At 43.1% G+C, this 17,111-nt stretch overlaps 1 protein-coding gene across 1 annotated transcript in view; it reads left to right on the top strand.

Moving 5' to 3' along the window:
* Positions 1 to 17,111, top strand: part of STK39 (serine/threonine kinase 39) — a 1,290,321-nt gene that overhangs the window by 832,244 nt on the left and 440,966 nt on the right. The window contains exons 9-10 of the mRNA XM_086958759.1: positions 12,435 to 12,483; positions 12,594 to 12,659. Coding sequence (XP_086814885.1) covers positions 12,435 to 12,483; positions 12,594 to 12,659 — 115 coding nt within the window. The remainder of the gene's footprint in view (positions 1 to 12,434; positions 12,484 to 12,593; positions 12,660 to 17,111) is intronic.

Raw genomic sequence — 17,111 nt, forward strand, 5'->3', positions numbered from 1 at the left:
GGTGCCTGCCGCTTTGTGCATGCACATGCAAAGCATGCATTTTTAACCTTGCGGCGGGTGCTGCTTCAAGCAGCACCTGCCGCAATGTTAAAGATACAGGATCCTAATTGGTATGGAGGGAACGCCGCTGCCCCTGCGGACGGTCCCTCCTCCTAGGGGGTGGCGGACGGACGCCATCATAATCGAGGTCTTAGTTAGAACATTTTATAATGGAGTTTCAATTTTGCTATAGAGATGGGACTTAACTCTAAAATTCAGATTATTTACCACAGACATGATTAGCACTGAACTCCAACCAATGAGCAAACCATAACAGCTTGCTTCAGCAACAGCACGTTATGTGCGCCCATATTTTATTGCTTTCATATTTGCTTCAGTTTTTTTTCACTAACGTTTATAAATTTAACAAACCTTGTAGTCTAATGTATTTCATAAACCCTCAGGCAATAAATGGCAACTTGGGTAAACAGCATTTACAGCGAAACTTTTACAACGCACTACCATTACAACGCAACTTTTACAACGCAAACCATTACAACGCATTGCGCTGGGGGGCGCTCTAGGATAGGGAATAGGTTTAATGTACTATCCAACACCTTCCCTACTATGCACAGGGACTGGAGTTGGAATAGTAAATTAAACTATTCACTATCCAGCACCCCAAAGCACTATGCGTTGTAAAGGCATGTGATGTAAAAACCGCGTTGTAAAGGCATGCGTGGTAAAAGCATGCGTTGTAACGTCATACATCCGGCAACTTGATGTTACATGCGACCCTGAGAAGATTTAATGGATTACAAAGCCTTTTTTTTTGCACTGGTAAGAATGTCAGGCTGGCACAAGAGATGTGTGTAGTTGCACAATCTACAGGAGTGCAAGACCTGTGTCAAAGACGAAGGCATGAAAATAGATATTGATAGTAATACAAATCGGAGTGTAATCAGCCTTATTTTATATCTTGCTAGGAATGTTGCTCTTTGTTATTGTTGTCTACGGGATTGCTTTTATGAATGTATTAGTATCCAAACTTAAGAACAAATGGCAACATTGTCTTCAGGGCAACACATTACTCTTAGAGCTTTAATTACGATGGAATATATTCTCAAACTGAATTGATAGCACATGAAGTAGTACTACAGTAGTGTGCTATTCACAAACCTATGGGCAGAGTTCTCTGCCTATCCTACCTTTCATGTGCAGAGATCTCTGCCAGGGTGGTGGAAATCTCTGTTCAAGTAGTTATACATTCATGTAGAAAATATAGGATTAACAAGTAGGAGTGGTAGAAAAATTAGGAATATGCATCTGACTGTTCACAGATCCTGCTTCCTACTCCCACACTTTTAGAAAATAGGTATTTTCTCATCCTAACCATTTGGTGCCTGTATGCTTTGTCATAAGACAAGGTGGAGCTGGCAGTTGGTCTTTGTGGATTGCTCCCTAGGAGGGAGACAAAGGGGAAATGGGTGTGGCAGAGTGCACCTTTTCTGACTTGATTAGGGGGGGAGCTGTCACCTACCCCACTTGCACATCACAAAAGCTTTGCCTGAGCACACTCACAAAAGGGTTTTGATGCTCGTCTTTTGTGAACTCAGGCAAGCTGGAGCCAGGGCAGGGAGGAAGAGAATTCCAAGCACCTTTGGAGGTGGAAACCACCAGAACCTTCTCCTACTTCTAAATGGGCACCAGGTATGCATAATGGACTTTCAGACTCAATCGTCAGTACGCCTCTGGACCTGTAGAAGACCCAAAACGGTGTTGCTCTGCAAGAAGGAGTGATACCCTGCTGCCTGAGTGAAAGGACTGGACCTGCATCTTGAACACAGAACTACCAGAGTGAATCCAAGGGCTAGCTGGCTGGCCTCCTGATCAGAGCCTCAGGGACAGAAAAAGGCTCCAATAATCTTGAATGCAACATCTGGACTCTGTCTGCTGTGAGTCCCACCACCCATATGGTGCCACCCCAGTCCTGGACCCGTGGAAGTGGGCCTTAAGGTGCTCTGCCAGCCGAGTGGGCAGAAATAATGCAGTGCGACGCATCTCTTCATAGCTTTGCTTTGGATACCATTACTTGGGTGACCAAAAATTTCTATATATAGGCCGAGACTGAAATAATTGGTAGAAGACAAGAATAAAATCGTAACACTATTGTCTGAAGGATTGAATATTAAACTGTTACAAGGAAATTAGGAATAAGCTCAAAATAATGAATAATAATTTTTTTTTAAATTATGAATTATGTAGCCCACAACACTTTTCTTAGACACAATTAAGGCCTAAATGGTCAGTATTATGTGGAGAAATCAAGTTCTGAAGGCAGAACTTAAATCGACAGAAAATAAAAACAATATATGATTCATAAATTTGAAATCCCAGACATGATATACATTTTGGACCATAAACAAACCATTAATTCAAATTAGGTTTTAAATATTCCAGAGTACAGAGCGGGGGTGATTTTGATACAAAATTGCAGAAACGAAATTCGTGGTGGATCAAAACCTAGACACAATTTTATCAAAGATGTTAATGGTCAACAGAATCTGTCAGGTATTCTAAAAGAAAACAGTTGATATAGTCTTTAATGGCAAATGTTAAGCCTGTAAATGCAAACTGCATTTCAAAAACAGTCCTCAAAGATGAAAAATTAGCAGTCCGAAATTAAAAAGCTATAATTGAAACATAAGAAACATTAAGAAAGACTATTGTATTTGTCTCAAATTAAAGGCAACAAATTTGGAATGATATTGGGATATATAGAGTAAGCAAGGATGGCCACCACAGTTTGATCAATTTCACAGCTCGTAGACCGACCAAATGCATTATTTGGTAAGAGCCGTAGACAGAAAGTACTTCATACTGGAGATGAAGAATACTGGACCATGTAAAAAATATATGTTTGAGTAATAACCAAGGGAGTTTTGACAATAGTTTGACAAATGATTGTAGATTTCGAAATGTGTCTAAAGGAACGGTATTCACTTACCTGAACAAGGGAGTTGCTAGGAATGGGATTTTTGGTAGGCTAGGGCATGTGCCAAAGCCAGGCAGAAACCACCACTCTAGTCAGGATAAGGGAGTTACACTCCTACAATAACCCCTGCTCACCCCCTTGGTAGCTTGGCACGAACAATCAGGCTTATCTTAGAGGTAGTGTGGAAAGCATTTGCACCTAACCAACAGTAATACAGTGTAACCACTACAAAAGGACACCACACCAGTTTAGAAAAATATCCAATATTTTTACATACTTAAGACAAGACAAAAAACGATAAAAAATCCATAATACAGTACTTAGAAATCTACAGTTATCAAAATATGCTTGAAAAGCCGTTCCTTGATGTCGATAGCTCCGTCTGGGGCTATCATGGCGTCATGAGCAAACAAATCCAAACAGTTCTGCCTGACCGAAGCGTCACGGGCCAGCTACAGTGCCGGGAAGACACGCAAACAGAACCTTTTAGAAATGCAGGGCATCAGCGACCTCTCATTGAGCTTCCGAAAGCCCGACGTCCACAGGCATCGGCTCCGGAGGTCGATGCAGGAGGCGTTGAAGCCCTTAAAGTCACATGTGTTGCAGATCAAACTCTTCTCTGTTAAAGTCAGGTACGCTGGCGTAGGCAGGCGTCGGGTGGTGCGGTGGGAAGTGCAGCAGTGCGGCATGTGGTACCCTTAAAAAGTGGTGCGCGCAGCGGCTTGGTGGCGGCATCAGATGGCAAAGTAAGTGAGACCAGGGTCGCGGTGCGAAATGAAGACGGTGCTAGCAGGTCGCAGTGCAAGCAACGTCGTCTTCATTGCTGAAATGCTGTTGTCGGCTGACGAACTGGAGTCGATGGTGCAGGAGTTGGGAGGCCAAGGCTGCTGTGTGGGATGAGAGCTGTGCGTTGTGTAACTTTGCGCACAGTGCCCTCGAACCACGGTGCAAGCAGCAGCGTCAATTTTGGCGTGGACATCATCGTTGGGGATACCAAGGCGTTGTTGTGAAACGAGGTGGTGCAGAGTGCAGGGCTCACTGGTCACGGTGTGAGCAGTGGCTCGATGGCAGTATCAGCAGGCGACGTCAGTGAGACCAGGGTCATGGTGCGGCGTTGCTGTGGTGCTCCCGGCAGTGCCTTCAGGACACAGAGTCAGCAGTGGCATGGTAGACGATGTCAGGTGGCTTTTTCTTCTTTTGCAGCACAAAACACACAGTCCCCAGTGCTGAGGGCAGAAGAGCTTGACGTCTTTGCTGTTCCTGAGGCTTCTTAAACAGGGAGCAAGCTCTACCTCAAGTTTTGCAGAAACTCACAAAAGTAGATTGCAGAAAGTTCAGTCCTGACCTTTCACTGCCCAAGAGAGAAGGAGTCACTGCAGGCCAACACAGCAAAGCACACAGCAATGTGGTAGTTCCTCCTCACAGCTTCTCCAGCTCTTCTTCTTGGCAGTCTTCTTGGTCCAAAAGAGTTCTAAAGTGCAGGGGTCTGGGCCCCAGTATTTATATCCCAAAATCCTTTGATCTCTTAGGCAGAGAGTGTCTGTGCCCAGCCAGAACCAGTTCTGCCTTCTCTGGTGTGATTTCTTGCAGGAGATGGAGATGGCATGGTCAGAGGCAGACCAGACCCTTTGAGGTGCAATGAAATTTCCTTCCCCTTCCCCAGTTGCAGCCCAGGTCTATTCAGCCCTTTCCTGACCTACCTAGACTTTCTGGAGCCAATCCTGTTCCCCAGCCTTCTGTCATCCAAGACCCAGACAGGCAATCCACATTCCTGCAGAGGCACACAGAATGACTGAGCAAGAACATACCTACTTCCTAAAAGTGTTTTTTTCAAATAAGGAATATAAAAATCACCTCCACTGAAATTCTTTAGATTCTGAGTTCAGGCATACTTAACTTTATTTTCCTACCTAGTTCCCCGGGCCAGTTATGTTTATAAGATGTTATAAACAAACTCCCCATTCTGTCCTATGGGGAACAGGTAGCCTTGCAATAGAGAAAAACACAATTGGCCGTAATTCACTATCAGGACATGCCACACACACCAGGGCGTGTCCTACCTTTCACATACACTGCACCCAGCCTACGGGGGTACCTTAGGCCTACCTTAGGTGTGCCTGACATGTAAGAAAAGGGAAGGTGACGGACTGGCAAGTGTGTGCACTGGCCAAGTTGACATGGCAGTTACAAACTGCGCGCAGACTCCGCAATCACAGGTCTGAGTTACCTCTTCAGGGCTACTTACGTGAGTGGCACAATCAGTGCTTTTGCCCGCTAGTAGCATTTGATTCATAGGCCCTTCAACACTCATTGCACTTTACTAGGGACTAACAAGTAAATCAAATATCCAATCATGGAAACACAAGTCCATAACACAATCTACCACAGGAGCACTTGCACTTTACCACCGATCAGCAGTGAGAAAAGTGTGCAGAAACGCTACGCCAGCAAAAACAGAGTCAAAACCGGGAGGTCAGAAATCAAAGACTCAGGGCAAACACACCAAAAGTTGCCAAGTCTAACAGGAGTGAGTTAATTTTCAAAATACACAGAGAACATTATATAATTGATATAATGCTACAGATGGAGAAAAGTAAGTATGTATTTGCATGTGAAGTCTGAGATGCAAAACATTTGGTGTAGAGCTTGATTACCACTTTTGCTGAGCCTTTCCCTAAAAAATGTATGCGCTTCGGATCCAATTTAGGGTATTTGACCTAGACAATAATATATTCCTAGTTGCAGTAGGGGCAATTTGTTCCCTCCCAAGCCTAGCTCTCTGAAGGAAGTGACTTGGAATGCACAGCAAAAGATTACTGCCAGACCAGCTCTACTCGTGTGGCTGCCCAGTAGTTATTTTTTATTTTTCTTTGGTTTATATTGCAGTCACTTGGAGTTTCATTCTAGCCTGAGGGTTCAGCAAGGTCACCAAATCTGTCTCCCAATGGCCCGTCTATGGTGGTCTGGGTTTATTTGAGATTTTTTTGCTTGTTACTTTAGGATTCTGTAGCTTGGTCATCTGAACCATACATAGAGGTATTTTTTCACAACGGGACATGATTGTCTTTTTTAGGCCGGTACCTGTTATTCCTGTGGTTGTGTCTGCTAACTGCTCGGGTAAATCACCACTTTATAAGTGCAGTGGCAAGGACATTGGACAAGAATGTACTTACTGGCAATCTTTATTAGGTTTTCCTTGTCACAGTCCTGGTATTCTCCTCTCCTGTGCGGATATACAGTCTGGCAATAGGTGGGTTCAGAATTTCTTAAAATGTGTGGAAGTTATGTTGGTAAACAGAGGAGAGGGGCTTTGAAAGATTTCTTTCAATTTGAAGATAAGCTTTATTTGCAAATATAAGGGGGCACATTTATGTTAACTGGCGCATCCCCAGGGATGCGCCAGTTAATGTGCGGCACAGTGTGCCACAGCTCCGCCACCCATGGTGCGCCACATTTATAATGCAAACAAAACAGGTGATGGACAGAATGTGGATCAATGTCACACATTCACCCCAGTCCAAAGATCTGGGCCCAAATCCATCGTTTTTTTGCACTCCACACCACCCTGGGTTAGACAATGGCGATATGCAAATCAGCTCTGACCCTGTGCCCCATGGGAACAGTCCAGTCCGAACTACAAAAGCCATGTCCTTCCCAGAACGGAATCAAGCATCCGAGGACCGGACCGGTTTTGAGGTAACACCTCTCATCAGCCCGGCTAGCTTGACTCCAGTGGTGTGGAGTGCCTGGGACCCACGTCTGAGCATCCCCAGCGCACTTATGGCGGATTTTGCAAACAAAACAGGTGATGAACAGAATGTGCATCAATGTCACACATTCACCCCAGTCCAAAGATCTGGGCCCAAATCCATCGTTTTTTTGCACTCCACACCACCCTGGGTTAGACAATGGCGATATGCAAATCAGCTCTGACCCTGTGCCCCATGGGAACAGTCCAGTCCGAACTACAAAAGCCATGTCCTTCCCAGAACGGAATCAAGCATCCGAGGATGATTTGCATATCGCCATTGTCTAACCCGGGGTGGTGTGGAGTGCAAAAAAACGATGGATTTGGGCCCAGATCTTTGGACTGGGGTGAGTGTGTGACATTGATCTACATTCGGTCCATCACCTGTTGTGTTTGCATATTCCGCCCTAGGTGCCTAGGTGCCTTCAAGAAGGCGCAGGGTTTTGACGCAGCATTGGCCTGAAAGTGACTGAGTAAAATCTCATAGATTTCAATCAGCCACTTTCAGGAGGCGTTCCTGCGCAGGAACGCCCCCCCCCCCATGCGCAGGAACGCCTCCTTATGGCGCAGGGCTTTACAACGTGGCGCATCTCCTAGATGCGTCACGTTGTAAATAGGGGGCATTGTTTGCGCCGCCGTTGCGTCAAATAAAGTGACGCAATTGCGGCGCAAAGAGGCGAAAGGGCATCATAAATCTGCCCCAAGGTACTTAAGCACATTTGCCCCCCGCCTCACCTGTCTGTACATGTCAAGTTTTTACAAAAAATGTATTTTGTGTGAAGACAACCCCTACAGGAATGAAGTTCATTTATGGTGATGATAAATTGATGACATCTTAATATTATGGAAAGGCAACCGGGAGACGTGAATAATTCACAGGTGGGATTAATTCTCTGAACCCATATTTGAGACTTACAAACATTGTGTCTGAGAAGGTACATTTTTTTCTGGACCTAACCATTACCATTGACAATTGTATATTAAAAATTAGGACTTTAAAAAAAACTACAGCTCTCAATAGTCTACTACTCTTTGACAGCCATCACCCTGACCCTCCAAGGAATTAACAGCCTTTTGGTTGATTTCTTAGGTTAAGAAGAAACTGTAGTGACCTTAGGGCTTTTGACCAACAATCTATTACATTAAAAGATAAACTGTCCCTGCAAACTACCCCTACAACATCCTTAATATTGCATAAAAAAGTGCTAGGAACAATAACTGTGATGCCTTATTTGAACATAAACCACAAGAGCCATCCAACACACTCACCTGTGAAACGACCTTTAAACCTAGCTCCGACAAGATCAAAACAATTATCAATAAATAAAGGAACATCCTTAATTGTGGTTGTCTTAACTTTGAAGGGCAAAATGTTACATTCAAACACACTAAAAACCTCAAGGATATGCTGGTCCACACCAGACCAGTAAAAAAAGGCAACACACAAGGGGGCTGCCACCTATTACTGGCCATTTAACCTGCGTAAATGCAATGTTTGCAGTTTGACAAAAGAATCTAGAGAATTTGTTCTAAATGATGATAACATTTGGTCGCTTAACAAACATACTTATTGGAATAAAAAGAATTGCACTTGTATGATTACATGCCCTTGCAAATTGAAGTACGTAGGGGTGATGACTAGGTCTGCAAAGATAAGCATCAGTGAACATAGGAGTGGGACGAAACATAAAAGAAACACAGCAAATATGAGCCCACACTTCCTGGAAATGAACCACACTGCAGATGATTTGTAGTGTACTATCCTAGGTGTTGGAACAAACAATAATAAATTATTCATCTCACAGAGGGAACAGAGGTGGGTGTTCCGGATAAACACCCACATTAATGGGTTAAATGATGATATTCCTTTGAGTGAATTGTGATAGCGATGATCCCCATTTGTGGTACTCCCCCTCAATGACTGTGTCTTCTTCTATATTGTATACAATATTTATACCTATGTTGTTGACAGGACAATACATGTAGGATGACATGTCCTTGAAATATATTTTGTTTAGTGCTGCTTTATAATATCCACACAGGGGCACCCTATCACCTTTTATTTTTATGACACCCTATACCAGGGACAGACTGGGAACACAAACCTGCCCTGGCAATTCAGATGGACCAACTAGCGGGGGCGGTAACGGGGGGGGGGGCTACGCTAGTGGGCAGCAGTGCTGCCGCACTAGCACTGCTGCTGGCCACTTTAGCTCCACTGCTGCTGCTTTTGTTATAGAGGGCTGACATTCCAGTCCTGCTACAAAACCGGAGGTAACACAACCAGCCCCCACCACTCGAAAACCGGCCCACGCCATTCCGGCCCACCGGGAAGACAGCAGGTGCCTGCTACAGCCAGTCAGACCTTGCCATATGCCCATTTCTAATGCTAAATCAATGCTAACTTCCCCCAACATGGTGCCAAGGTTGAGCCATTGTTCTCGACCCTGCTTGGTATTCTGTTGCCTGATCATGGTTATGTGAACCCGTCTATGATGCATCTACATGCCGCACTGCCTGCTTGGTTGTAATACATCAGGCCACGTACACTAACATGTTCAAGATTGTGGAGATGGGTAAAAAGGTAGGCATTGTCACAAATGTGTTCATAAGTAATGGAAAGGCGTTTTAGGTACAGACACATTGCTAACTGAGAATGCTATTTAATTATTGATACTATTATAATCCTGTTCAGAAACTAATAGTAAGTGGTTTTCACAACCCTGCGAGTCCTGTGGTGCCTAATTTGAGTGTCTATTAGGTAATAAAAATCCTGTCTTCTACACAATATTTTACATAAATATTTGGCGCACTTCTATTAGTTTCATAAGAATGTGCTAATTTATTATGGTGTCCATCTATGGCTTTGGCAACACTATGGTGCAATTTTTATGGTGGGAGATATATGTTGGCTGACTGGTCAACCTTATTCATGCAAACAAACTGTATTATTCACTGACATGAGCTATTTCTCTCCCACATTGAAGAGTATGTTTATTGTATTTTTTAGTTTTTTTATGGATTATTTCTGCAATCTAAACACATAATTGATGTTTTTTCAACTGTGGGTACACACCTCAAATTGAGTTAGGGTCCTTTCACATGTACATTAGGTTATTAGGGTCCTGATGAATTGTCTTAGATCTTCAGACTAAGCAAACAGCAAGACATATATTGACCAGTTATAGAGAATAATAAGGAACATTATTTCCCTACATATTACACTCTGTTTGTATTCATTAACGAGGACCTCAAATATGAGAATAATTTCAGTGGGTTAGTTAGGCAATTTTAATCTCACTCTTTCTCCAGTCTACTCCTCCACAATCAGCTTCTCACCCATTTTAAACTTCACCAATGGCCAAGTGAGTAATAGAACTCCAGCATAGAGGCCTTTCATAGGAGCCCTTGGGCATTGTAGTGATGGCTCCACGAGGAGCTGCCCGGTGATTAAGCATGTCACCTTTGTTGGTGGGTGACGGCTTTTGCTCTGAATTATAAACATTTCTACTGTTCATTGTTTCACTCAGGGAGAATATTTGTGTTTAACTGGAGTGTTGATAGAAACAGCATCCTCTATGAGTATAAACTGAGGAGAACCATATTTAGGAGCAGTATAAATTGGAAGAAACTATTTAGGAAACCATGTCACTTAGACTACATACACCTCACTTTGTAGGGACTGTGATAAGATGGACCTAGACAAGGAGTAATGATGATTAGCGATATGTAATTGGGGCAGGACCTTGGGAATTTTCAACTGGATCGTAAAACAAATCAACTTGAAGTGCATTTTCTGGCCGGGACATCTTGCTTCCTAGCTTGTAACTGAGGAGATGCCATGCAATGCCTTTGGCTTTAAATTAGAAGCTGGAATGTGCTTTTGGTGAACTACATGCAGAATTGTCGTTGTGTCTTTTCCTAGCTCTTATGTCGTGATCATAACTTTACAGTAGCTATATACTGTTTGCAGCCCTGCCAAGTGTCGCACATCATGTGACTAATGCGTTATAATGCCTAATCCGACATCAATGCATGGGTATGAAATGTCCCGCTATTCAGTAGAGCCCAACTCTGAATATCTCTGCTGTGTGTGCCACAGGCACCCAGTGTAGAAGGCAGACCTAGGTTAGAAGAGAGGTGACTGTGCTGTTGTGATGTATGCACAGTCATTTCAGCCTGGGCCCGGCTAGTTTACTTTGTCTAGCCCACAGCTTCGCATTGTCACATGACATCCGACCCTCTGTGCTACAACTGGGCAGGACAATGCAGTGTTGATGAAAGCTTGGGCTGGAACAGGGGTGATGCTGTACAGCTTTAGATTGGTCTCAGTTTCACATCATCAGTGGGGTGGCCGGTCACATAGTTTGTGCGGCTCCTGTTGCTGGTAGAGAGACCATTTGCAGGGAGTGTGGGCATGTCTCTACCTGGTTGTCAGCTGTGCTATCCAGACTGACAGGGTGGCGGGGGTGCCATGCGGACCCAGAATTATCTATGGCCATCACGGTTGTATTCTGGCAGCCATGTACTAGTATGATGACAAGGCCTCCTGAGCAGTGCTGCAGCACACTTCTTTGCAGGCGTACTGCTTTCTGTTCTGGGACCTGACCAGCAGCATGATCCAACCATCAGCGCCTCGTGGACTGACATTGTTAGTACTGAGGCCCTGACATCAGAGCACAGTGAGTGCAGCAGGCACCACAGGCACAGTCCAGCTACATGCACTTGTCTGAGGTATGCCTGGAAATCAGCAATGGCCACTTGCCATCGTTCTCAGAGAAACATAATATGCACTTGTACCTGCTATGAGAATAAACATTATAGTTTGGATCAATTCCTCTGTATTATTATTTTTAATATAGCACTTCTGCCACGTTGGTTTGCTCTAAAACTCTTTTAGAAAACATAAGACTTTGCATGCATTTCCATCTTGTATTTTTTGCTGAAGGTTTATATTTCAAAGTATAAACAATATTGAATTCTGAAAATACCGCCCAGGGGGCAGCCGTAGTACTGGGTTGTATCTTAGGCTTTTCCTCTTTCTTAGTACCTGCCAGGGGTTTGCTTGTACACAGCAGTCAATTCAGAATACAAGTTCGCCCAGAAGGGACCAGGTAGCATTTGTGCCAGTCATCACATGAAGGTCAGGCTCTTCCTGGAAATCTCTATAGTGTGATCACTTGCAATAGGTTAATGACTTTTAATTTCACAGGTTTTTGCAGCAGTATCAAATCCTTTTTTCTTGCTTTTCTGTTTTATATCTTTTTACATGGACTTCAGTGCTTGGTTTTACTCGTGAGAAAGTGTATCGAAATGTCACACATTTAGCCTCAGAATGTCACTCAGAGTCTCCTTGAAATGTCACACTTACATAATCTGAAAACTTGCCAGCTATGTGTATGTGCTGTTATGGTGCTATGTAGTTTATGGAGGAACAGAGCTTTATTTATTTGCCGCCATTAAGGATAACATTGTTTTAGGGTCTGATTACGATCTTGGCCTACAGGGTTTCTCTGTCAAACAAAATTACAATTCCATTATATCCTATGGTACTAGTAATACGGTGACAGGATATGAGTATCCCATCTTCCAAGATCATAACCAGGCCCTGTCACACCACGTGCTATTTTAGTAAAGACTTGCGTACCTTGCACGCTCTCTCACAATCAACAGCATTGTTGTTTCTAATCCGATGTATTTTTGAAATTTCAGGCCGACAGCAGCAGAACTTTTAAAATGCAAATTCTTCCAGAAAGCCAAGGTAAAACCCTTACAAACTTTGAAAGAAAACATATGAGATGGGCTTGAAATGTAACCATTCCGTTCTAATGTTTTATATTCAGGCCAGCCTCTTTTTTGTTTGTTTTCTAGAACAGAGAATATTTAATTGAAAAGCTTTTAACTAGATCACCAAATGTGGAACAGAGAGGGAAGAAGGTAAGACATTTTACACCTTCAACACGTGCATACATTGATAGGATACTTACAAACTCAACGCATTCAGTTTCCAAAATGTGAAATTATTAACCTATTTACTGTATTTTATCAAGTTGCTGAATTTTAAGAGAAGTAAACTAGAATTTAATCGCATTTAAAATATTATAATTCTATAACGATGATTAATTTTAGACAGTATATTGCTTTTTAAGTATTTGGAAAGATAACAAAGGAAACCATTTTTATCTTGTGTCCATACACGCTACAAGCATGATTCGAAGGCACTCTGGCTGTGTTCACAATGCAGATCACTTGTCATGGATGCCAAGTAGACTCGTTACTCATTTAGCCGGTTGAATTACAATGTCATTTTTAAATTTAGTTTGAAGAGTTAATAAAACTCATCAAAAGTCATAAAAGTAAATTTTTTTATAATATTGTAAAACTTCTCACATGGTGTTGGCCCTAGCACTAGCCGGGTCTGGTGGCTTAGTGGTCTAAATCATCCGCTATAGGAGTCTGTGTTTGATCTCATGTGCAGAGGTTCAAATCCTTGTGGGTCCACTCAGTCTTCTGACATCGATAAAATGAGTACCATTGAGTTGGGTAACAATAAACATCTGTTATTCAGTGTCAAGATTCCCTTGTGAACGTGCACCTTACAAATACTCACGTTAAGGTCTTTGCTTAGAAATCAAAAGGTGCACCATTGGATTAAAGGACCCTAATACCCAGTGCTTATGGTTGAGCCCTTATCATTATAAATGTACATTATCTCACCAGGAACTGCCTCCAATTCACATTAATGATCAGGTTAATTGCTTTAGCTGCGTTTTACTAATGCAGTCAGTTGGCCCTTGACCATGTCTATAAGTTAGTGTTTCTAAGTAGAGTAAATGACCCTCGCTTATTACCATGTGTCTGGTGATTGATTCGTGGAACACATCGTTGGTTCAAACAGAGATCAGAGCCCATAGACTGTTAGGCCATTGCACTCTGTTGAAATTGGTGGGCCATACTGTCTTTTGTTCATATACAAATCAAGGGGCGATTTATGAAACCCTCAGCTTACAATGAATGAAGGACAACGGGGGCAACTGTCATTAAAATATGCATTGCCCCTCACATAGCCTTGACGTTGGTCCTGTATAAATCTTAAAAAGAGACAAAACGTCGACCCTTTTAACATCGTAGAGGGTGAATGTATTTGAGAATATCCTCCCTGTTTTTTCCCCTTTGAACACTTTGAAGACATTATTATTGTTTGTTTACCCTCTCGATGTGGGCGTTTCTTCCTTTTTTTGTTGTTTGTGTCTGCACTCAATATATGCTTGATTGATTTATTGTTTGTTAGGGTTTAAGGGGAGGTTCAATAACAAGGTTGCAGATTTTGTATACAATTTTTATGATCCTTTTTGTAATAAATACTGTGACTACCGAAATATACTTTCTCATGTGAAATAAGTCTTATGATATATTGGATTTAGATAGTGAAATATATGTTTTATATAATTGTTTCTATCCACGGGACACTTGTACTTAGCAAGCAATGGGCGTCAAACGTATTGAATAACAGACATAGCCTTTTTCTACCTATGTGTTGGGAATTGCCCTTTGTGCATTGTCACCCCTAAACTTTTTGCCTTCCTCCTCCCCTTTTTGCTGAATTCATTTTCGCTGGCTTTAGTATTCTGGGCACTTTATCGCTGCTAAACAGTGATAACGTGCATATGCTTTGTAGTTAAAACATGGTAACATTGGCTTATCCACAACTGGCATATTTAATTTACTTACAATTACCTAGTAAAGTGCACTATATGTGCCCAGGGCCTGTATATTAAATACTACTAGTGGGCCTGCAGCACTGATTGTGCCACCCACTTCAGTAGTCCTTTAAACATGGCTTAGACCTGCCACTGCCAAGCTTGTGTGTGCAGTTTAAACTGCCATTTCGACCTGGCAAGTTAACTTACTTGCCAGTCCCAAACCTTCCCTTTTATTATGTACAAGTCACAATGAAGGTAGACCCTAGGAGCCCTATGGGCAGGGTGCAGGGTAATTAAAAGGTAGGACATGTATTTTTGATGTCCTTATATTGAATAATCTCTATTTCACTACTGCAAGGCCCATCCCTCCCACGGGTTAACATTTGGATTGCCTTAAAACACCTTTTGAGTGTAATCTCCAATTGGGAAAAGATAGAGATTTGGAGTTTGATGTCTCTAGACTCACAATTTTAAATCACAACTTATGGTGAAGTCGGATTTTAAATTGTAAGTCTGAAAATGACACTTTTAGAGAGTTGCCATTTTCTTACTTAAGCCATACTGTGCCTCTGTCTGTCTCTGAATATATGTCTGAGCTGGGTGACAGCTGAACTGTGTGCATTCCTTCTAGGCAGACACACAAAGGGAGCTAGGGTGTGATGTTTGCATCATGATGGCCCATCACCAGGTTGCTGGGTCTTCCTGAGGTAAATTGGGAGGGAGGAGTTGACACTTGCACCTGAATAGGGCTGTGCCTGCCACACAAAGCGCTGCATAACCTCTTGTAGGGAGTCTGGATCCAGGGTAGGAAAGGCAGGGACCTTGTGATCCCCAAAGGCCTCTTTGAAGTCCTCCCCACTTCAAAAGCACATCTTGGTATACGTTCTAGACCCCGACACCACCAAGTCAGAACTCTACTGTAACCAACCGCATTATGGGTAAAGAGATGCTGCGCTGTATGAGGGACTGCCACTTTGCATTGCTGTGTTGGTCTGCTTCCTGCTGATTGCTGTGCAAGGGGCTGACACTTTGCCACCTGCTCTACTGTGTTGGTCTACTGCCTGCTGTTTCTTGCCTGGGAGTGGGAAGGACTGGACCTGCTTTTTACATCTTTGAACTCAAGATGTTCCAAAGGTTTGTTGGCTTGCTTCCTATTCACTGAAGTCTTGGGCCACAGAAGACTTCTTGCAACTCTGCTGGTGTGGCTGGACTCTGCCATCTGTGAGTCTTACCCGTGCCTGTGGTGCCCCCTCCAGTTCGAAACCTCAAAAGTGGGTTCAGCAGCTGTTTTCTGCACCAAACAACCCAGTTGTTCCTTTGTACCGATCGCAGCCGAGGCAGTGTCGAGTTGACAATAACGTGGGTTTCGGCTCCGACGTTTGAAAATGACACAGCACCAATCAGAAGATGCCACTGTGAGGCTCCACTCCTAAGCAGCACTGACCCTTCAACACTGTCTGCAAGGATTGACCTTGATGCACCAATCCAACTGCGTGAATTGGTATCGACCCAGTGAAGTACTCAACACCGACGCTTGCTCTGCTCAAGGTACTTTTTCACCGGATTCAGCATGGGTCCTGTAGGCAGCCTGAACTTTGGATTCACCCTGGTCTAGTGCGACCTCAAGAAACCTTTTAGTGCTATTGACTTCTGTCTAAGCTGGTGTGGAGGCTTTTTTGTGGTGTTTTTTACTATGTAGATGTAATTTAGTGTTGCACAAATCCTTTACACATTGCCTCTTAAGTTAAGCCTGACTGCTCTGTGCCAGCCTACCAGATGGTGAGCACAGGTTAATTTGGGTTGAGTATCCGACATACCCTGACTAGGATTGTGGTCCCTACTTGAACAGGGTAAAAACATCTGCCAACTTGAGACCCAACTTCTAACACTATGTCTAAGGTGAATGAATGTACGCATACAATGTACATAAACTAGTCTGACCATGAACGATTTCAACTTGTAGACACACAGACCCACACTTGCTGAAGCTGTGTGTTAGTGTCACCCAAATGTGATCCAAGTCTTGCAAACAGCAGCAACGGATTAACTTTCATGCACAAAGGGTATTTTGTTCTGAAAGTGGGCAGCCGTGCAGCACCAAAATGGCTTTCACTAACCCCCTGGTGTGTCTGTAGCTGAAGAGTGCAAAAGTCATGGTTTTTAGCTCCATGCCAGATCTACTAAATTAACGTGACATGCTTGCACTAAATGCTAACATCAAGTGGACTGTTAACAGTCAAGGGGTTAAGCGGTATATTCCTGATATACCAGCGAGCAACATGTCTGCTTTACTGTAAAGCACACATATTACACTTCTGACCCATTTGTGGTGGTTACATTTAAGAATTTGCACTTGAGGGTGTGCATCATGTGAAAATCCCATGCTAGACACTGCTGGTGTGCCTTTCCTCCATAGTGCAAGACTGAGCATCGCATAAAACAGCCAGCTGCTGAATATGTCATTAGGTAGGCAACTCTAGCTAAATCTATTATATATTTTCCCCTTCGCGCAATCCAGCGATGCAATTTTTCAGGCATTGCTCAATTGGGTGAAGCACAGCAAATCTCTTAGTTTTTGGCAGCTTCAGAGTTCCACGATGGACCAGATTCCTTTAGGTTTAACAAAATAGATTTGTACCCAATACATTTCATTATATAATAGCTGGGAGCATCCCTTCACAAACAT

The sequence above is a fragment of the Lissotriton vulgaris genome, chromosome 2_1 (assembly GCF_964263255.1).
Source record: "Lissotriton vulgaris chromosome 2_1, aLisVul1.2, whole genome shotgun sequence".
NCBI lineage: Eukaryota > Metazoa > Chordata > Amphibia > Caudata > Salamandridae > Lissotriton > Lissotriton vulgaris.